The 21,701-nt window shown below is 49.9% G+C and overlaps 1 protein-coding gene and 1 long non-coding RNA gene across 10 annotated transcripts in view; one reads left to right on the plus strand and one right to left on the minus strand.

Annotated features, from left to right (window-relative positions):
- QTGAL (queuosine-tRNA galactosyltransferase) overlaps window positions 1–21,701 on the minus strand; it is a 134,253-nt gene that overhangs the window by 48,273 nt on the left and 64,279 nt on the right. For all 9 annotated transcript variants that reach the window (XR_003427631.1, XR_003427632.1, XR_003427628.1 and 6 more), the window contains one exon: window positions 14,232–14,327. Coding sequence is in view for 3 of the 9 variants with exons in the window: in XM_027081146.1 (XP_026936947.1) it covers window positions 14,232–14,327 (96 nt within the window). In the remaining 6 variants the exon portion in view is untranslated. The remainder of the gene's footprint in view (window positions 1–14,231; window positions 14,328–21,701) is intronic.
- On the plus strand, window positions 10,431–12,900 carry LOC113606617 (uncharacterized). Its single transcript, XR_003427635.1, has 2 exons — window positions 10,431–11,191; window positions 12,430–12,900. It is a non-coding gene; the product is annotated as an uncharacterized LOC113606617 (long non-coding RNA).

Here is a 21,701-nt window from a genome sequence, read left to right on the forward strand (position 1 = left end):
AAGCCATATTAAAAAACCTTCCCTAAAATGAGAGAATGTCCAGAAGACACCTTCATGATTGTTTTCTTTAAAATATTTACCCTAAATCATTAAACATTTTTTCTTTTAAAGAAATACATATTTGATTCAAGTAGTATAAAATATAACGAACGATCCCCCAGAAGTTAGTTATTGAAAAAAAGAAATACATGGGGTTTTGCACATCAGGGATAGGAGAAGGGAAGTGAACACTCCGGACCCCGCACACTTGGACTTGAATACACATTTTCCCAAAGAAGATATACAAATGGCCAATAAGCACACAAAAAGATGCTCAACATCACTAATCATTAGGGAAATGCCAATCAAAACCAGAGATACCACCTCACACCTGTGAGAATGGCTACTATCAAAAATAAACAAACAAAAACAAAAGCAAAACCAGAAAACAGTAAGTATTGACAAGGATGTAGAGAAATTAGAATCCTCTTACATTGCTGGCAGAAACGTAAAACGGTGCAGCTGCCATTCCTCAAAATGTTAAACATAAAATGATCCTGCAATTCCATTCCTGGGTATATACCCCAAAGAATCAGAGACAGGGACTCAGACAATGCAGGGCAATATTCACAGCAGCATTAGCCACAACAGCCAAAAGGTGGAAATAACCCAGTGGCCATCAAAATGTGAACAGACAAACAAAATGTGGTATAAACAGTATATACACACGATGGAATATTATTCAGCCATGAAGAGGAGTGAAATTGTGACACACACCAGGCACTGCCATAACCCTGCATCATCTGAAAGGACAACGGGAACAAAAGAATAAAAACGGAACAAAAAAGAGCAAAGAAAGTGTAAGTTTGGTGGTCACTTCTTTTGGTCCCGTCAGAACAATTATTTTCAAAATCCAAAGAGAAGTTGGCTCATCATGATGGTTTCTTTCAAGCTTTCCTTTGTTCCTACTTCCAACAGTCACCCATGACTTAAGACACCAGCAGCCTCCTGCCATCTATGGCTGAGGGGCTGCATCCTACCTTTGCCTTAATACTCACATGAACGCCCAGACACACCTGAGAATACAGGACGCTGGCTTCCACTGGATTGGGGCCGCCAGATGAACTACAGCAAATGAACTATGATGAGAATGTCCCCGCTTGCTTCAAGGGTCCCTGCCTGCGTGATTCTCCAGACCAGACTACATCTGACTCCAACGAGCAGTTTACGTTCATTCTTTTGTTTTTAAATAAATTTTTTTTTTTTTGGCTGCGTTGGGTCTTGCTGTGCGCAGGCTTTCTCTAGTTGCAGCAAGCGGGGGCTACTATTTGTTGCAGTGTGCAGGCTTCTCATTGCAGTGGCTTCTCTTGTTGCGGAGCACAGGCTCTAGGTGCGCGGGCTTCAGTAGTTGCAGCATGTGGGCTCAGTAGTTGCAGCACGTGGGCTCAGTAGTTGTGGCACATGGGCTTAGTTACTCCACAGCATGTGGGATCTTCCTGGACCAGGGATCGAACCCGTGTCCCCTGTATTGGCAGGAGGATTCTTAACCACTGCGCCACCAGGGAAATCCCTATACTCATATTTTACCTCCAGTAAATTGCACATGGGAAATGGCCACTCAACACACAGCTGACACCTAAGACAGCTTCCTTCTTAACGAGGAGGCCAGGATAAGAATGAATCACAGATTCATGGGACCGGGAGTTTCGCCGGCACATTCTAGCAGGTACCACGGTGGGCTTGGCTCCCTCCAGCACCTTTGTACGCCCTGGTGGGGGCTGGCTTGCTCCAGGTTATCCCCTTTAATCAGTTAAATGACTCAGACATGAGCTGTGATCTTTCTTTTCCCCAGGACTGTCCTTTCCATGACTGAAGTTCAATTGTATCAGCTACAGTTACTGTAGCATCAGAACCAGAGTCCGGATGGCATTATCTGCTTCCTGCTCTCCTCACGGGGGCTGGGCCGGCCACATGAACAATTTAAGCTAAAGCACATGAAGAAAGAGAAACACGTCTGCTGAGTAAACTCTTGTGTTTCTTTAAACGGTGTGTGTGTGGCAAGTTGAGGGGTGGGAGGAGCTTATATACTTTTTAAATTTCAAAGAAAATGGTTTTCTTAGGAAATATTTCCATCTACCTCTGCCATACAACTTGCATGCAAGTCACAGATTACTGCATAGGTGTTCAGTGATTCCAAATGCCAGTGACAAGACCCCAGGCCTCCAGGAGAGACCCTGTGTGGGGCTGGGACTGTGTCTGACCCTCCCTCCCTGTGGTCCTCAAGGTGAGACCCCGAGGACCTGTTGGACACGCACACCCTGGCCCACCCGAGCTGCTGACCCCGGCCATGATCTGGGTGAGAGGCTCTGAGGGTGAGAAGAAACAGAACTAAACCCTGATCTAATCTGCTGCGTCTTCTTTCTTGTGAAAGAGCGAGAGAGAGAGCCACGCAAAAACGGCACATGTCTAAGACGTTCAAGATGAATGTAAGAGATAAATGCCAAGGTGGTGAAAATAAGCAAATGGGAAGAGCAAATGCCCATAGGCCCAGCAATGCCCTTCGCCGCCAGCCCTCAATCTCCCTGAGAGCTTTCTGGGAAAGACAGAATGATCCCATAGTGACCGCAGACCACTTCCTGGCCCAGAGAACACACTACTAAGGACATTACAGTCTGGTGCTGGCGAATTAGCCGCACCACTGCCTCACTTGGAGTCGGCAAACTTTTTCTGTAAAGGTCCAGATGCTAACATTTTAGGGTCTGTGTCACAGGTACTCAGCTCTGCTACTGCAATGCAAAAGCAGTCCCAGACAACACGACCTTAACAAATGGGCATGGCTGTGTGTCAATAAAACTTTATTTACAAAAACAGGCAGCAGAAGAGATTTGGCCCTCCAGCCAGTCTGCCAACCCCTGGTTTAAGTGGTAAGCAGTGGAGCATTGACTTTAAACAAAAATTGCTTCTTTGATTACTTAAACCTGGAATAGGCTAGTATCTCCCCTTCACCTCTCTTCCAACTGTAGGGTCTGTGATTAAATGCAGTACAGAGAGTTGCGGAAACAGTCCCCCAGAACTCAGAATTCCTGGAACCTAAATAAATAGATCCAAGAGGTGTAAAATGCTTTCATTGCTTTTTTCTATATTATCATATGTTTAGGTAAGTTACAGGTCATTTAGTCTTACTCAGATGACAGCACAGTGAGGGTGTGCAGGCCCCAGCAGAGGGCGCTCAGGCCGCAAGGAGGGAAGCTGCCCGCGGCCACAGGGGTGGGAAGAACTGGCCCACGGACAGCAGCGTCAAACCTTGCAGCTTACCACACAGCACCTGGGAACACAAATGCACCTCGCCAGCAAACTGTTCTGGGAGTTCCTTTCCCCCAGAAACACCCGGCGAGGCTGCGCAACTGGCAGGATGCGGAGCTGCGTCCTGAGCTGCCTGTGGCAGGTTGAAGGCACAGGGTGCAGGTCCCACCTCCCACCCCATCCCTCTGTCCCTCCAAGGAAGGGCCGCAGCTGGCTGCAGCTGGCTCCGCCCCGCTGGTGTCCCAGCTCCCCCAACCCCGTCTGGTCCTGGGACCAGCCCAGCCCAGCTGGCTGGACCCTCTCTGCCCTCCTCACCCACAAGGAGGGGCCCGGCCCTCCCACCACCCTCTGTCCGGGAGTCCCAGCAAGTGGCCTTTGTTTCCAGCATATGGGAAGTCATTTAGTTGGTTTTCAGTGATATGTTTTACAAATACTGTCTTCACCTCACTAGTACTTTGTATTTCTACGGGAATTGCATCCCTCCCTCTGGACCATAAAGCATGTCTTCAGGAAAGAGCTCTTTTTACTTGAGGAGGGGTGAGTATGTAAAAGAAAAGCTTTTCTAAAATGGTCAGAAGCGGTTATGTGAACAGACCAGGCCAGTACCCTCTGCAGCACAGGACCTATTTGGGATGACAGGTCCTACCTGCAACATCAGGACACATCCCAGTGATTTTTCTCGGACCGTTTTTCTCGGACCGTCTGTGATGACGTTCACGCAGAATGCAGACACCTGATGTCCCCGAACTCCTGTGGCACCTGAAGTGAAGGCAGCAGCTGGACATCAGGGCCGAACAGCATCTCTACTCTGATATCCAATTATGAGTTAGACATCTGTTCCCAGACACTGCAGATTTACAACCAACCAGACAGAGGATCAAACCTCTTCACAGTGGAGCCAAACAACCCCCCGAGATGCACGAAGGCCACCTGTCTGTGCTGAGGTAGCGGCTGTGGCCCTGGTTCCCAGAGGACCGAGGTGAGCTCCTCTGGCTCATGTTTGGGTGAGAAAAGGCAAGTTCTGAAGGGGCAGAAGGACCCTGGTTGGTGGGCAAGGTGACACAATGCTTCAGGTCACGAGGCCACCACTGGTGTCCTACTGTGAACACAGGTCATGGGTTCGGGTTGGGGGGGGTAGGTTTCAGCTGAAGAGAAACAGAATGGCCCGTTAGTTCATTAGGACAGATAAGGAACACACACAGGTGAGGGGAGGAGTGCACACAGGTGAGAGTGCAGGTGGGCTGAGGAGACCTCTGCAGGATCACCAAGCTTGCAGTTGCTAATGATTCCTTTTCATCCATTTTTGTCTCCTCTCACTGTTGAGGTGTCACTCCCTCTTCTGGTTCTGATATGTCACCAAGTGAATAATCAGATAATCTAGTTTCTTGAAACTTTGTTGAAAAGAAGGGGCTCCCAGGCAAGGCTCAGGGGCCATGCTGCCGCTCTGGGACCTGGGAGTTTGCTTTTGGGCTCTCCCCTTATTTTGCCACCAACAGAAAGTGCACTTTGCAAAAATAAATTCTATGTAGCTCATACAAGTTAAAAATCTTCCAGTGTGCCTTGGGGAGTATACAGCACAAACTGAAACATTCCATAAGCTACTGGCCATACTCTGTCCTGAACAGAGTCCACCTTGGTTCTCAAGAAAGGTGCGTGAAAACATATGGATTCGGATGGATACTTTTCAATGCTTCTGGTGCTTTAAAAACACAAAAGTAAGGATAAAGGACTTAAAATGGGCTCCGTTTTTTATTTAGAAAGGAGAAGCCCTTGAGTTAAAGAAAGAAAATGAAGCATTTAATGAAATTTATAGACCTCATTAGCTATATCTTACCAGGAAGTGATATGAATTCTTCTTAGAGAAAAAGAGCAAAGTTTATATGACTCATTTCCAGATTCCTGTGGTTTATTATCCTCATTTCTAAATTCTAATTTGTTGCAAGACACTCTTTAGACAGATAACAAATTTTCCAGGATTCTGACATTTTAACACCCACACAGCAACAAAAAGAAACTTTGAAATGAAATCCAAAACCTATGGCTTCTGGATTTAATAAAGACACAGACATCAATACAAAGTTTATTTACTCAATAGTACTTTTTGGAGAAAGTTGGTAAGTAACCACTTTTTCAACTAAAAGTTGCTAGTGTACCATGGCTCTATAACGCAGATACTCCTTTTAAATGAGAAAGTGAAGAAAAACAGTACAGGTTAATCCACTTAAAAATATGTACTTTTGGGGCTTCCCTGGTGGCGCAGTGGTTGAGAGTCTGCCTGCCGATGCAGGGGACACGGGTTCATGCCCCGGTCCGGGAGGATCCCACATGCCGCGGAGCGGCTGGACCGTGAGCCATGGCCACTGGGCCTGCGTGTCCGGAGTCTGTGCTCCGCAACGGGAGAGGCCACAACAGTGAGAGGCCTGCGTACCGCAAAAAAAAAAAAAAAAAAAAATGTACTTTTAAAATTTTATGCATGTTAACTGATTAGAATTAGGTAAAAACCATTGAGCTGTGAAGGAAAATTTTTAAGGGAAAGACACACGGAGCTGAATGAATGTGTGAAATGTAATTGTCTGGTAGACCCAGGTGGGTTCTAACCGCCTGGCTGTAGAGACTCCACTTGGATGACAGGAAAGGTCTTTCAAAGCAGCTACGGCAGAGTAGACACAAGAGTGGGGTCAGGGGCACGTGGGAGGCCCGATCCCACGGGCAGGAAAGAACCCGTGATTCCACCTCATGCTCTGCCTTCTCAATCGGCCGAAGTTACCTTCACTTAGTTTTGCTAAATATCTTCAAATGCGTGTGTCACACAGATGGTTGGCCCTGGAGTCTGGTTGTAGCTGCTGAACCCTTGCATTTTACCAACAATGAAACTGAGCGCTGGCTGGAGGGGAGACAGAGGCCAGGGCCTCTGGGGCAGCAACCTGAGGGGGGCTGGGAGGGGGGCGCCCACTCCAGCAGGGACCCGGGGAGCAGGACACCAGCGCTTTTTCACCAGGGCCGCTGTTGGCCTGCAGTGTGGCCTGAGCCCTGGACCTCATGAGAGCCTCCTGGGCCAGCTGGCCCCTGACTCCCTGTGGCTCCGACCCCACAGGGTGAGCCTCTGCCCTGTTGCCCCCCCCAGGGGTGGGTGGGGGACACCTGCGTCCCTGCCCTGGCTCTCAGCCACTCAAGAGCACCCTATCAAACTCTCCTGCTTCTCCTGGATCCTCGTCAACAGAGAAGGATCGTTGGCTCCCCACGCAGATCACCAAGGTCGGCACTTCTGTCAGCCCGCTTTGGGGAGGCCGCGGCGGGTCAGGAAGCAGGGAGGTGGTGCGGCTGACCGAGACTGATGTCCCAGAGCGGAGCTGCTGGCTGCGGGGGTGACTGCCTCAGGGTATAAGCTGAGGAACGTGCTGCCGACAGCGAACCTTCAGCAGTGGAGAGGCTGCAGCTGCCCTGAGGGCCCTGGGGTCTCACGTGAGTGAGGAACATGGCGCAGCCTCCGGACCCAGCACGCACAGTGGGGACCTTCACGGGCTCGAGCAGCAGAACCTGAAGTGGGGATCTTGGGTACACCGTCCAGGAAGGGACGAGGGGCCGGGCTGCACACGAGACCGAGCCACGAGGGGTCACCCAAGGGCACGCACTGCAGCCAAGGGGGAGGCGTATTCTCTGCATTTTTGGAGCCCTGAAATGTTTCAACTTTTAAAAAAGTTATCCTTTTTCTATTTTTTAAAGAAAATGTATGTGGAATGGCAAGTACAGAGGAGATGGTCAGGGGCTGCTCTTGTTAGGGGAGGGGTGACCAGAGTAAAGTGTGGCTTGGTCCCCTCCGTGGACAACTAGAACATCAAACACACACACGAGTGTCCTTCAGCTGGGCCGGACATGACCCTCTCGGTACCCAGGGCGAGCCCAGTGGCCTCGGGAGACGGAGACAAGGGGACGAAGCACGCAGTCGGGAAGTCAGGGCCGTCGGGATGTCGCAGGTACTGGATTAGAATAAAAACATGAGCGTCTGGTATTTCCCGCTGCTGCACTTCTCTGTCTTCTCATTTTGAGAGGTTATCTGCCCAGAACTTCCTCTGTCTCAACTGATGTGAGCTTCAATTTCTCTGCTCTTCTTGGTGCCTTTCTGCTCCTTTGCTGTTGCGGCTTCATTCAAGCGCTAGGAGCTGGTTGAGTGCGGTCGCCCCTGTCACATCCTATTGTACACAAAGGCCTCTCCGTTGTCTTCCTTGCTCCCTAATTGAGTGTTTCTATAATTGAAGAAAAAGGAGGCCTGTGCTCCTTGTGTGTAAAGCACTTATTCTATCTCCCCACTCCTTCCTGGGCTGCTTCTGGCCTTCCTCCCAGGTTGGAGACCTGCTTCCTAGATCTCATATCTTCCTCCTCTTCAATTTGCTTCTTAATTTGATGGAATGTCTTCCAGTAAATTTCTGAGAAAGCTTTTGTAAGAGACAAATATTTTGAATCCCTATATGAAAAAGTCCTTGTTATATTTTCACACGATTGACAATTTCGTTAGGCATAGAATTCAACATTCAAAACCATTTCTGTGAGAATTTTGAAACTTGTGTCCCAGTGTCTTACGGGTTCCACTGCAATTGCTGAGAAATCCAAGACCACATTTGTTCCTGCTGTTCTCCTCTCTGAACTGCCCAAGGGCTTTAAATCCTGGGCAGGGTCTTCTCTCGTACCCTGGGCAAGATACCCAAGGGCCCTTTTCATCTGGCAGCCCACATCTTTGGTTCTAGCAAATTTTTCCGAATTATTCTTAGCTAATTTACTCTCCTCCACGTAAAAAGAAATCTCACTATGCTGGACTGTGCTGTGTCAAATCAGCAAGAGCTGGGCACCAGTTTCTCAGGGGCCCCTTCTCGGTGTGAAGCCAGGTTAGAGCTAGACCCGAGCAGAACCTGCCTCAGGCTGGACAACAGAATGAAGGAGGACCACCGTCCCAGAAAGTCATGGTGGTCAGGTAGGGGTGACGGGGGTGACACAGGCAAGGTCCCCGCCCAGAGGCCAGCATCCATGAAATGTGGGTGGATCTTCATGTTCTTTGGGGACAGAAGCTCTTGTTCTCAGGACGCTTCTGGACCCCACTCTACGCACCTGTTCACCTGTATTCTTCATCATATCCACGACAGTAAACTGTAAACATACGTGAATGTTCCTCTGAGTTCTGTGAATGGCTCAAGCAAATTAATTGACAGAGGAGGGGGTCATGGGAACCCTGATTTATAGCCAGTCAGGTGGAAGCACAGGTGACGACCTGGACTTGTGATTGGGCTGAAGTGAGGCAGTCTTGTAGGACTGAGCCCTTAATCTGTGGGATCTGACGCTGTCTCCAGGCACGTGGAGTCAGAACTGAGTTTTTTAGGACACCCGGTCAGTGCCTGCTCAGAACTGAAGAACTGCTCAGTATTTGAAAAGGCAAAGGAACTAGAATAGCAAAAATAACTTTGAAAAAGAAGAATGAAGTTGGAGGAACCACATTAACTGATTTCAAACTTCCTCCACAGCTACAGTGACCAGGAGAGTGTAGCCACGGAGTGACACACAGATCAATGCAACAGAATGGCCCAGAAACACACCCACACGAGCACGGCTGACTGATTTTTGACAAAGGCCAATAAAGGAAGGTAGTATTCTCACCAAAAATGGTGTGAAAACACTTGGACATTTGTAAGCAAAAGAAAGGAAGAAAGAAAGAAAAAGAGCCTTGATCCAAACCTCGCTCCTTATGCAAAAATCAACTTAAAATGAATCATAGTAAATGTAAAACGTAAAACTATAAAACTTTAGGAGAAAATCTTTGTGACCTATAGTTACATAAAGCATCCTTAGACATTGATACCCAGAGCACAATCTATTTAAAAAATAGATGAGTTGGACTTCACCAAAATTAAAAACTCTGGTTCTGTGAAAGACTCTTGTTAAGTAGATGAAAGAAAAGCCACAGATAAGGAGAAAAGACTTGCAAACACACCTAACAAGGGACTTCTGTCCAAAAGGAAACTCAAACTCGATAGCAAGAAAACAAACAATCCAATAAGAAAATGGGCAAAAGATCAGAACAGACGCTTAGTGGATGGTGCATAAGCACATAAGAAACTGCCGTTAGGAAAATGCAAGGCAGAGCAGTGATGAGACACCACGGAACGACTGGCATGAAAAATCTGACACCACCAAGTGCCGAGAGGGGAAATGGCGCGGCCACTCCGGGAGCCTCGCGTGGACTTCAACTTGAACACAGATGCACGGTCCCAAACCCGGTGCTCATCCCAGGAAGTGAAGCCTGTCCATCAGGGTCTCAGCGGCCCTACTTGTCACAGCCCCACAATGACGGGCACGTCCCTGCAACTGGACTCTCTCGGCAACAGGAGGAACAAACTGTCATCTCAAGGGCACAATGCGGAATGAAAAAGGCGTGGTGCCACTGACATAACTGCCTCAAATGACAAAACTCCAGCGAAGGGGACAGAGAAGTTGTTGCCAGGGGCAGGGGCAGGGGCAGGACAAAGTGTGACTAGCAAGCAGTTTCTTTGGGGTGCAGGATAGTCCCAATATCCTGATTGTGGCAGGGGCTGTGCTGATGCAGACGCGTGATGAAATTCCATAAACCCCCCACCCCTCCCCAACAAGAATGTGTGAACTCCGAGCAGGGTTGTACCAGTGTGCATCTTCTGGTTTGAACATCATACTGTGGGTATGTTACGAATGGGGGGCTGGGTGAAGGGCACACAGGAACTCTACTATTTTTGCAACTTCTATGTGAGTCTGGAGTTATTTCAAAATACACAATTTTTAATTGGTTAGGCTTTGTAAAATGACTCTACGATCCGGTGGGGAAGCAGTTTCTCTGTGCAGGTACCAGGAGCCTGGCCTCCAGATTAGAGGCAGGAATAACATTCTCAAAGAGTTTCATCAAAAATATTCAGGCACGTGTTAAAAATGCACATTTCCAGAGCCACTAAATCAGAAACTCTATGGGAGTAGATGAGGGATCTGCATTGTTTTCAAGTTTTTGAGCTATTTTATGATCAAACAAGTTTGGGGAGTGCTGGTTTAGGTAAAGAGTCTGTACTTACAGAGGTAAACTTTAATTATCTAGAAATTTTGCTAGTCTAGAGTCCTTGGATACTGGATAAAGTGAGAGTTTGTGCATTAGTGCTGGCAGGTGGGTTGTACATTTTTCCCATTTACGTTCATGCCAAGCTGTTCAGACGCTGCGGGCAGATGAAAACTGGGTGACACCCTCCCTGTGGAACGCATGGGGCCACGAAGGAGAGGCTGTACAGGAAGGGGGGCTGTTCTCTTCGCTGCAGCCCTGTCCACATACCACTGTGTCCTGTGGGCCCAGGGGCAGGGGACACAGACCAGGGGGGACCACCAGGGGCTGTGGAGGAGCCAAAGAGGGTGTCCAAACGCTATGGGCCGAATTGTGTCCCTCAAAGCCCACTGCAGCCCTAACCCCCCAGGCGACTGCATTTGGAGATGAAGCCTTTAAAGAGGTTTTAAGGTTAAATGAGGTCATGGGTGGAGCCATGATCCACGAGTCACCGGGAGTGAGCCATAGAGGAAAGGCCCTGTGACGACTCGGGGTGGAGACGACCGTCTACTCGCCCAAGAGGGAGGCCTCAGGAGGAACCACCTGCTGGCACCTTGATCTAGAACTTCCAGCCCCCAGACTGTGAGAAATAGCTGTCTATTGCATTTGTTATGGCAGCCTGAGCAGGCTAAGACACCAGGGAAGCACGGATCCTGGAGAGAGGTGCAAGGGCAGCTGGGAGCAGGCGTGGAGGACAAGGACCAGGTGGGGCTGGGCTGAAGGGGGCGCCTCACCCACTCCTGCTGTCTTCCTTCCGCTGTGAACCTGAGCACATACTCCAGGGAGCCAGGGCTGGGCTCATTGGCCTCGGTAAGGACCCAGCTACCCATGCAGGCTGCCAGGGCCCCCAACCCCTCCTTGGAGCTGCCGGGATCCCCCAGGGGCAGCCTCTGAGGCGGGGATGGGGCCTGGCCTTGCCTCCCCTTGCCCCCCATCCCCATCCAAGAGATTCAGGTCCCTTGGGAACAGCCCCTCGCTGAAGGTGTAAAGTGGGCACTGCCTAAAACAGGTGCATTTTCAGGCTGGCACAGGCTCCAGGCCATTTGTCCAGACAACTTTCCACCTCTTGGTTTATTTGGAATTAGCAGAGTGTTAATTTTATAGTACTCTGATTCAACTTTGTGCATGGTGGGTATCTAATCAGACATTCAAGTAGACACACAAATATCAAACCAAATTACGCTGCTCTCCACCTCACAAATGTGACTCAATTTAGACTATGAACAAAGACCCCACAGAGTGCTGGTGATTTCGGTGACTGTAACAGTTGAGAAATGGCTTAAATAAGAGGTATCTTCTTTCACTTTATTTTGAGAAACTTTATACTTTAATTTCCCCTGACTTGCTAAAGAAAAAGACTGTTTAGGAAGACCCTACCTTAATTATTTCTATGATGCTTAACAGTAAACAGTTAAGTCTGCCCTCGGCTCAGAACTTGTATTTCTGGCTGAGAACGTGCTGCCCTCAGTGTTCAGTCACACAGTTTCTGTGTGACTCACGTTCTCCCAGAAAATCCAGCACATGGCAGAAGCCAGCTCAGCAGTTTCTCTCACGCAGCCACCTCTACACTTACACACAGACCCTCTAATACTTGGGACTGAGGTGAGCGTTTCCAGAGCCCCCTTGCAGGTGCAGAGCTGTGCATCTGAGGGGGACCCAGGGCTGACCGCAGGCCAGGGGATTCACACTCAGTGGGACATTTTAATTTCCCAGTTAGGATATGAAAGCTCTTACTAGCTCTTCACTGAGGTGGCTGTGATTCTTCGTTCTGAAACCATCAGTGCACGTCCTGGGAGGGCATCTGTAAACAGGTGGTACATCCCAGAGCCGTGACCCGCGGCTTGGACCTGCTCCACAGAGGGAAGGACCAGGAGAGGGATGGCGACAGGAGTCACAGACCCAGTGCTTATTCTCCATTCGCCAATGATGGTTTGCACACTCATATCCAAATGCCAACTGAGATGCAAGGGGTACCCAGAGCTTGTGTACCCAGAGCCCTTGGCCCTCTTCCCAACTCGGGATGCTAAGGTCGAACGCTTCTCCTTCAGGTACCTTCACAACCTGGAGAGAAGACTCCCTTCTGCTCAGAGGCCTGAAGCTGTTGTGGACTCACAGCTCCACCAGCTCGTGTGCCCCGCCGCGCGGAAGGACACCCTCCCGACAGCTCTGCAGCAACCCGACGCTCAGTGGCTGTCGGTGATCCAGGGCCGCTTGGTGCAGACGGGACAGAGCTGCAACCATCCCGCATGACTGTCAGCATCAACTCGTGAGCTCCCGCACCAACAGCAGAGACCCTGCCAGCTCCGAGGAGGCCACGTGGGCCACATACACCGGCCCTTCTCCTTTCCTCACGGCTGGGGGAGCAGCAGTGACTGAGCCTCCCCAGTGCCCTCACTGCCCTCACTCGTTACTAGTGCCCCTATTATTATTACCTGTTATTAGTGCACCACCTGTAGCTATTAGGCCATTACTGGAATATTCATCTCAAAATGGGAAAAGTAAATCCAAATGCAAAAGTGCTTTTTCTGTGTGTGGACCAGCCTGAACGGCATAGAACTTAAAAGCTGGTGAAGTCATTTTGATAACAGAAGCAACTGGCAAACCCAACACTGAAGAGGAAAGGGTAAATAATCTCGGATTATCCAAAGAAGCATGCGAAACAGCCCCACAAAAGGAAACTCTCAGGGTTTCTTCTGAGTCACTTTGAGTTCAGTGAACAGAACACCTGATGCCATAATCACAAGCAGCTCTAATTTCAGAAGCTGATTATCACTATAAATCATTCCCTTATACCAAGATTTCAGTTTTCAAAATTCAGAGTTTAGAAAAAAGCACTTCATTATATGGCAGGATCACAGGAAATCGCAACGTGGGACAGACCCCAGCACCTCACTGGGGGGAGAATATTTCCAGGCCTTCTAGAGCTACTTCCTGGTGGGCTTTGGGGGGCTGCTCCCCACTCCTCCCCCTCTGACTGGGGCCCCCACCCTGAGGAGCACATTTCTCCGGTCTTGGGTGGGTGGGGGGCCGGGTGAGTCCTGGGAGCAGCTCGTCCAGCAGGAGGAAGAGTCTGGAGCATCTGCCGTTGGCGGGGCACCAGGGCTGGGCCAAGAGGCAAATGCAGCAGGCCTGGGCCCACCCCCAAGAGCCGGGGCTGTTTTAAGTCTGTTTGGGGGTGATTTGCTACAGAGCATTAAGCGGCTGCTGGCACGCTGAGGCAGTGGCTGGTTTTCAAAGGTGGATGAAGAGAGGATCTTTGGTTCTTGTCCTCACTCAACACCGCATCAACACACGGTCGTGGACCCACCTGAAGTCCCGTGGATTTCGGGACCCCACAGCTGAGACCGAGAACCTCTTCCTGGCCTCCTTCTCCAGGCCGTGGCCCCGCTCCTGGTGGCTTCTAGTCTGATTTCAGCCCACGCCCTCTTCTAGCTCCGAGGGCTCCTGATGTCTGCTGACCAGCTCCACCCACACAGTGCATCTCAGCTCATTCCCCCAGACCCGGCCCCCCTCCAGCTGCCCTGCTCGGGGACGGCCCCGCCCCGCCAGACACTCAGGCCTTTCCTGGACACTTCACCCCTGCAGCAGCTCAGCGCTGCCCGAGCCCTGGCCTCCTGCCCTCTGGATCCGTCCGCCTCAGCCTACGCGGCTGGCCTGGGGGTGCCCCGCACACCTGCCCTCTGGCTCTGGCTCCGCCCTAGGCCGGGCTCCTCTGAAACGCTGTCCCCCTTCTCTAGGGAGCGCCTACCTGGACTGTGCCTTGCGCCCAGGAGGCAGGCAGACACAGGTGCTAAGGGCATGAAAAGCCCCTCTCGGGGATGCCGGGGCCAACTGCAGGCGGCAGGCGTACCTGGGTGAGCAGCTGGTCGGGCGCCAGATGGTTGATCCACCGCGTGTATCGCTCGGTGGAGTTGGGGGGCTCCCTCCTCACTTGGCAACCGATGATCTGTGAAACAATAACAGATAGGACTTAAAATAAATCCGCTGCAGCCGCTGGAACAGCCCTGTTTCCCAATAACTTTCTCCTTCCAGCCTCTAAATAAACAAGAGTCACAGCCCTAACAGCTCACTTCCCTGGCCGCCTCCCTCTGTCTAGGCTGCCACAGCAGCCCCCCGCCCCACGACGCCACCAGACGGGCACACCCCATCCCAGGAAGAATCTGCGCTAGCTGCCCTCTAAGTCCTCTTCCGTACCCTGCATCACCACCTCCTTCCGCCCTTGGTCCTGGAACCCGGCCCTGCCTCCTCCTGGCCATGGACACGATCCCCTCTCCGCATACCCAGCTCTGCACGCTGCCTCTCAGCAGCCCTGTCATGCTGTCTGACAGTGCCCCAGCACCTAGGGAAGCCCCCCTGCACGTTCTGCTGGGGTATCTGCTTGCAGCGCGTTTACACATCTCTAAGACTGCTCAGAGGTAAAAAGGTCCGGCCCTTTGGTCGGTGAGGCAGGTTTGGAGAGAGGCTGGTTCCTGCCGCAGATACCAGGGGTCCTGATGCTCAGACACCAGCAGCCCCAGGGCTCAGAGGCAGGGAACGGGCTGGTTTCTGAGGGAGGGACCCCTCGCAGCAGCAGGAGGGGGCCTTTCTCCTCCTTTCTGGCTGGGGGAGGGCAGCCGGGGTGCCCGTGGCAGCAGAGAGCCTGCCCCTTGGTGAGGGTCCTGTAAGGCTCTCAGAGGCTGGCTGGCCTCGGGGAAACGACACTAACCTCTAATCCCCTGGCTGTGCCTTCTCCACCTCCCTGACCGCCGAGGAACACGGTGAGGAAGGTCAGAGTGGTCGGCAAACCTACATCACTGCCCAAGTCACCTTACTGAGAAACTATTAAAAGTCACCCCACAATATTTGAGTTTCTGAAATCTTGCTCTAATATACACAGCACGTACACATGATGACTAATTTATATTAATGCAGTTATGCTACTGAAGAGTTTTGAGAAGGTTTTTGCTTGCTTTGCTTGAATTTTGTTGTGTGGTTTTTTTTGTTTGTTTTGTTTTCAGTGATTCAGTTATACATATACATGTATCCATTCTTTTTTAGATTCTTTTCCCATATAGGTTATTACAGAATATTGAGTAGAGTTCCCTGTGCTATACAGTAGGTCCTTTTTTGTTGTGTTTTTTTTAAATTAAGCTTTTTTTTTTTTGAGAAATGGTAGATTCCCATGTAGTGTTAACAAACAATACACAGAGATCCCATGTAGCCTTTACACGGTTTCCTCTAATGGTAACATCTTGAAAAGCCAACATGTGGCCTCCACTGGGCTGAGGGACCCTGGGCGTTTCCACGGCCACAGGGACCCCTCGTGGTGCCTTTATAGCTGCGCCTCCCCCCCCACCCAGCTCACAGCCATGAATCTGCTACTGCAGTGCTGTAGTTCTGTCTTTTCAAGAACATTGCATAAATGCAATCACACTGTGTGTTGCCTTTCAAGATTGGCTTTTTTCATTGGTGATTCCCTGGAGATTTGTTCCTTTTTTGGCTGAAAAATACTCCACAGCTCAACCCTCTACAGGACACCTGGGCTGTTTCCAGTTTGAAGCTATTACTACTAGTCTGCTGCACTTCACACAGGGGTTTTTGTGTGAATGTTAAGTCTTCGTTTCTCTGGGATAAACACCCAGGAGCGTGACTGTGGGTCGTATGGTAGTTTCATGTTTAATTTTTAAAGAAACTGCTGTTTTCCCGAGCAGCTGCACCCCTTCCATCCCCACGGCAGCGAGTGTGACCAGTCTCCCTGCGTCCTTGCCATGTGTTTTATTCTGGCTTTTCCAACAGGTGTGTGTGTGGTACCTTGTCGTGGTGGTAATATACACCCCCGGTGGCTCAAAAGGTTGAATCTCCTTCCAGGGGCTAATTTCTCATCTGCCTGACTTTCCAGGGAAGCGTCTTTCATGTCTTTCATCCATTTCCTGATTGGGATAAAACACACTTGGCCATAGGCCTGTATCTTTTTACAAACTGCTGAATTCTATGTGTGAACTTTTCATATATTTCTCCTAAAAACACATACAAAATTCAGCTGTAAATTAGAACAGCCCTTGAATGATCACCTTGCCCAGTTGCGAGGTACCACACCTGATCTGACCAAAGCGTATTTTTTTTAAACTGTCTATTCCATCTGTTTTCTGGCCTTGTTGACACTGTCTTGCATTTGATTGCTGAACAGGAAAGATTTTGAGTCAAAAAACAAAAATGTGGATCAAAGCTGTGAGGTAGAAATCCTGTTTCAGAAGTATTCCCAAACATGAAGAAGAGGCTTAACTTCTATACAGACACCCAGGCCCCGGCCCCATGACTGCTGCGTCATGAACAGATGCTGGGGGCAGCAGACCAGCAGAGTGCAGCCCAGTCCAGCCTGCGCCGAAAGCCACACTTCTAGCCAGACCGTGAGGGGCGGCAGACGTGGTCTTTCTGGGACATGAGCTGACTTGTGCTATTTCCACGGTGAGTGCCTGAGCCCCCTCCCCAAACCTCCTCTTCCATTCTCTGCCTCTGATGAAGGGTGAACCACGCTGGGTGGGGTCTCACGTGGAGGAGGAGGATTAGGTGAACACGAAATGAAGCTGGAGCTTTGGGGGCTGGCTGTTCTTTGAGGCTTTAAACACTGTGAGTGCTGGTCTACAAAGAACAAAACTGAGGATATTTTGTTTGCCTTAACATTTTTTTTTAAAAAATATATTTATTTATTTATTTGGCTGTGCCAGGTCTTTTTTTTATAACAACACCTTTTATTAATTAATTAATTAATTTTTGCTGTGTTGGGTCTTGCTTTCTGTGCGAGGGCTTTCTCTAGTTGTGGCGAGCGGGGGCCACTCTTCATCGCGGTGCGCGGGCCTCTCACTATCATGGCCTCTCTTGTTACAGAGCACAAGCTCCAGACGCGCAGGCTCAGCAGCCATGGCTCACGGGCCTAGTTGCTCCGCGGCATGTGGGATCCTCCCAGACCAGGGCCCGAACCCATGTCCCCTGCATTAGCAGGCAGATTCTCAACCACTGCGCCACCAGGGAAGCCCGCCTTAACATTTTTTAAAAGAATGCTGGCCTGGACCACAGGGCAGACAAAGGCAAACCATAAAAAGAGGCACCTGCAGTGGGATGCCGAGCTCCTCTGCCGTGCTGTCTGCCCTGCCCTCACGCCAGACCACTGTGGACACCAGGCCAGCACGGTACCTTGTACACAGTCGGTGCTCAATAGACACAGGCTGAATGAACCCAAAGAGTGGGAGACTGAAAACATTCTTGAAGAAATAATGGTCAAAAATTTTCCAAATCTGATGTGGGCTATAAAACCACAGATCCCAGAACTTCAACAAAGCCCCAGCAGAGCCAACCTTTAAAAAAAAAAACAACTCATGCTTGTACATATAATCAAATTGCTGAAAACCAGTATTAAACAGAAGATCTTAAAAGGAGTCAGAGAAAAACACCTATTACACACAGAGAACCGGATATAAGGATGACAGCAGACTTCTCCACAGAAGCAATGGAAACCAGACAAGGGAGAGACATCGTTAAAGAAAGAATGACTTCAACCTAGAATTCATTAGCCAAGTACTATAATTTTCAAAAATTAAAGCAAAAGAAATACTTTTTCAGAAAAACGAAAGCCAAAATTATTCATCACAAGAAGACTTAAATTACAAAAAAAGATGAAGGAAGCTCTCTGGGGAGAAGGAAACAACCTGATCTATACCAAGGAATGGCAAGTGGCAATGACAGTAAACAGATGTGTAAAAGCAGAAGACATCTTTCCATGTGCAACTTCTTTATAAGATAATTGACTTTGGTAAAACTAAAAGCAAACGCTGTGGAGTTTACAGCATAAACTGAGTGGCAGGATGTGACTCTGTAACCTTCTTACGCTCGCCGTGAGACGGCGCCACTTATTTCAAGTAGCGTGTGAGGGGTAAGAGGCGGACCCTAGGCCAACCACTGAAAAATAATGAAGCAAAGAGGGATAGCTGGTAAAGCAATAGTACAGATAAAATGGAATCACAAAACAAAACAAAACCAAAAGGTAGGAAAGAGGAAACCAGGAGGAAAGAGGCTTGACGCAAAACCCAAGCCGGGCGATGAAAACCAATTACATGCAATGCAGAAGGAACAAAGTAATAAAAAGCCGAAGTCAATAAAATAGAAAAGACAACAGAGAAAACCAGCGGGGCAGGGAAGGGACAAGAGTGTGGCCGTGTTAGGAGGTGTGCCGTTCTGGGGTAGCTTGGCTTGGACGTGGCTGGGATCGGCACCCATCTGCAAGATCTTATTCAGAAACTGAATTTTTTAAACTTCACTAACCTCAGTTCTTAATGGAAATGAGAACCGTTACCGCACACCCACACAGCAAACTCAAGTAGGGAAGTTATAAAATGAACCTGGGACCCGGCAACACAAATTCTGAGAGGAGGGCAGCCCACCCTCCCCACCCACCATCCTCATGGTGTTGCTAGAGGGTTCCTCTAAGCAGGGCTTTCAGAACCATGGTCTGAAGATGAAAAAAAAAAGGGCGGGGGGGAAGAGAAATGTAAGGCTATAATTTTATCAATTAGCTATATTTATGAAATTAGTTCCTAATTTATACTTATGCATAATGACTACTAAAATATAAATTGAAATTAGATTTCATTAACAACTCCTATTTGTCTTATGGACCCAATCCTTAAAATACTTCAAGTGGATACATTTAGGAATGGAAGCAATGTTTTAATATTTTAAGTTAGATTAACAATTTTCCTTATTTCATACTCCCAAATGCTTCTTGTCATCAAAAATCTTTTCGAAAAAATGACTTTACTTATCGATCAACTTCTACTTACCTGGACAACAATTGCCACTAGGAAATAGGGCCATTCAAACACCTGCTAGTTCCTGAGAGGCTCACCTGTGCTTACTCATCTGGAACGGTACATGTCAGATGTGGCTGGGGTGTGTGGAGGCCACACTCCACAAAACCTAAATGCACAGATGTGTGTTTTTCATGTGTGGTGGCCACATCAACGTGGGGCAGATGTGGAGGAACACAAGTTCTGTCGCTGTGATTTTTTTTTTTTTTTTTGCGGTACACAGGCCTCTCACTGTTGTGGCCTCTCCCGTTGCGGAGCACAGGCTCCGGACGCACAGGCTCAGTGGCCATGGCTCACAGGCCCAGCCGCTCCCCGGCATGTGGGATCCTCCCGGACCGGGGCACGAACCTGCATCCCCTGCATGGGCAGGCAGACTCTCAACCACTGCGCCACCAGGGAAGCCCTGTGGTTTTTAACCTGAGAGACTCCTCCAGACGGTAGGACATGAGCTGCCCTCATCGGCTCATATCTCCCAGGCATCCTGCTCCAGCACGTTACTCTGGACCGGGTCGGTCTTCAGCAGGGCCCTTGCAGCCTCCCCGCAGCCCCCGGTCACCCTCTCCTCCTCCTGCCTCACGCCCACCTTCCAAATACCAAGCATTCCCAGAGACCCATGCCTGGCCGGCAGCACGTCCCACCCCCCAGGCTCTATCAGGGTCAACCGTGGACGCAGAACCACCACCTGCAAACCCACCCCTGGGCACCATGGGCCAGGGGCCTCCCCAGCCGATCTCTTGCACTATGAGGCAGAGTTGGACCACAGGGCCCAGCACCAGGTTCCGTCCTGAGTGACTGAGCAAGGCCCCCATCTGCGCCCCACTTCTCCCAGCCTCCGCTGGGCACACAGACGGTGCTCGCTCCAAGGTGCGGTGAGGACGGAGCTGGAAGTGGCGCAGCGTCCACCGGGCTTTAGATGCTGACAGCAGACCCACCCGCCTCCAAACCTCGTGCCAGCGTGAGCCCCTCATCGGCCCCTCAAACAGCCATGCCCTCTCTGCAGCGCCTGTGCCACTACCAGGGCACACGCTCAGCCTGACCAATTCAGTGCCGCTCAGTGGACAGAGGCCACAGCAGCTACACTCAGGGCAGGAAGAGGCTGCGCTGAGCGGAGATGAGGTGATGGCCCTGGCGCCACCTGAAGGCAGAAACGGGTCCACAGCTCCTGCTTCCCGCTTTGCATTCCCACCAGGCATGGTGGGCACGAGCCTGTCGCCGACTCCGAGCCAGGCCAGGTCACTGAGGACCCCTCCCGAGCCCCCTGGAGACTCACATCGGGGACATAAGGAAGTCCTGCCATCGGCCTGTCCTGAGGCCACAGGGAAGGACCCACCCACGTGTGCTGGAAAAGCTCTGGGGTGCCCTGTACCTCCGCAAGGCGCTCCCCGCCTCCTTCCCACCATCATCCTCCACACCTCCATACTCCTGAGAATGCAGAGCTTCTCACCTCTGCCCGTGCACAGGTGAACCCCCAGGGAGGGGCCCAGACCAAACACAGTGGCTTCCCTGACCCCACCCAACTCCTGTCCCAGAGCGGATCCTTGCTCCAAAATGCTCAATAAGTGGGTGGAGAAATTCTACACCGGTGACGCCTGACACGTAACATCTCAGAAGTTCTGCAGAGAATATGCAGCGGCACAATTTATGGAAGTTGCCACCCTCATAATTAAATGGCTTTCTTGTAAATGGCCTTAAAGAAGTAATGACCAAGGACAAACATATACTTAGCATTCATTTCATTCTTTCCAAACAATGTGATATAATCAACAAAACCACCAACCAGCAACTGCAAATCAAGATTTTTGTAGGTCATGACTTTTAAAAAACCCGGCACTACAGCAACAACCCTTCTAAAGCTGATTTTGTTCTGGTGCAACAGGACTGTTCCGAACCCCTGGTCTCGCTGCAAACCTGTGATGCCGGAGGGGGCACAGGTGCTCCAGCGCTGGGAGCAGAGTATCAAGTGCACTTAATACAAGGTTAGCAAGAAAAGCTGTAACCTAGAACTTTATAAAGGCACAAGCCAATGTGTTTTAATTAAGACTAACTGACACTGTCTACATTTTTTCCAAATTCCTTATATATCCCTAGATTTCGAGGTCTTTGAACTTACACATGGAAAACCACCAAAAGTAACTTCACGTGTGAACCAATCACACACAAAAAAGGGGGCGGAGGTGGACAATGTATCTGAAAGTATCTCACTCTCTATAATATATACACTTGTTACAAAATTCTTCAGACAAAATTCTTTTTTCAATGTAGAATATATTCTAAGTGCTTGGAAACTGTGAAAATCACCCCTGACCATTTCCAGATCTGGGCCAGTTCTCAGACTCAGACCCACCAGCTGAAGGAGAGGCCCCACCCACGAGGATGGACCTGTGACGGCAGGGGAGATGCACCGAAGATGGAGGATCTAAGGCCAGGAGGGGACACTGATCATGTGAGGCGGCTGGACACAGGGCCCAGGTGACACCAGA

The sequence above is a fragment of the Aethalodelphis obliquidens genome, unplaced genomic scaffold, assembly GCF_003676395.1.
Source record: "Aethalodelphis obliquidens isolate GAN/ISIS:26980383/991018 unplaced genomic scaffold, ASM367639v1 scaffold44, whole genome shotgun sequence".
NCBI lineage: Eukaryota > Metazoa > Chordata > Mammalia > Artiodactyla > Delphinidae > Aethalodelphis > Aethalodelphis obliquidens.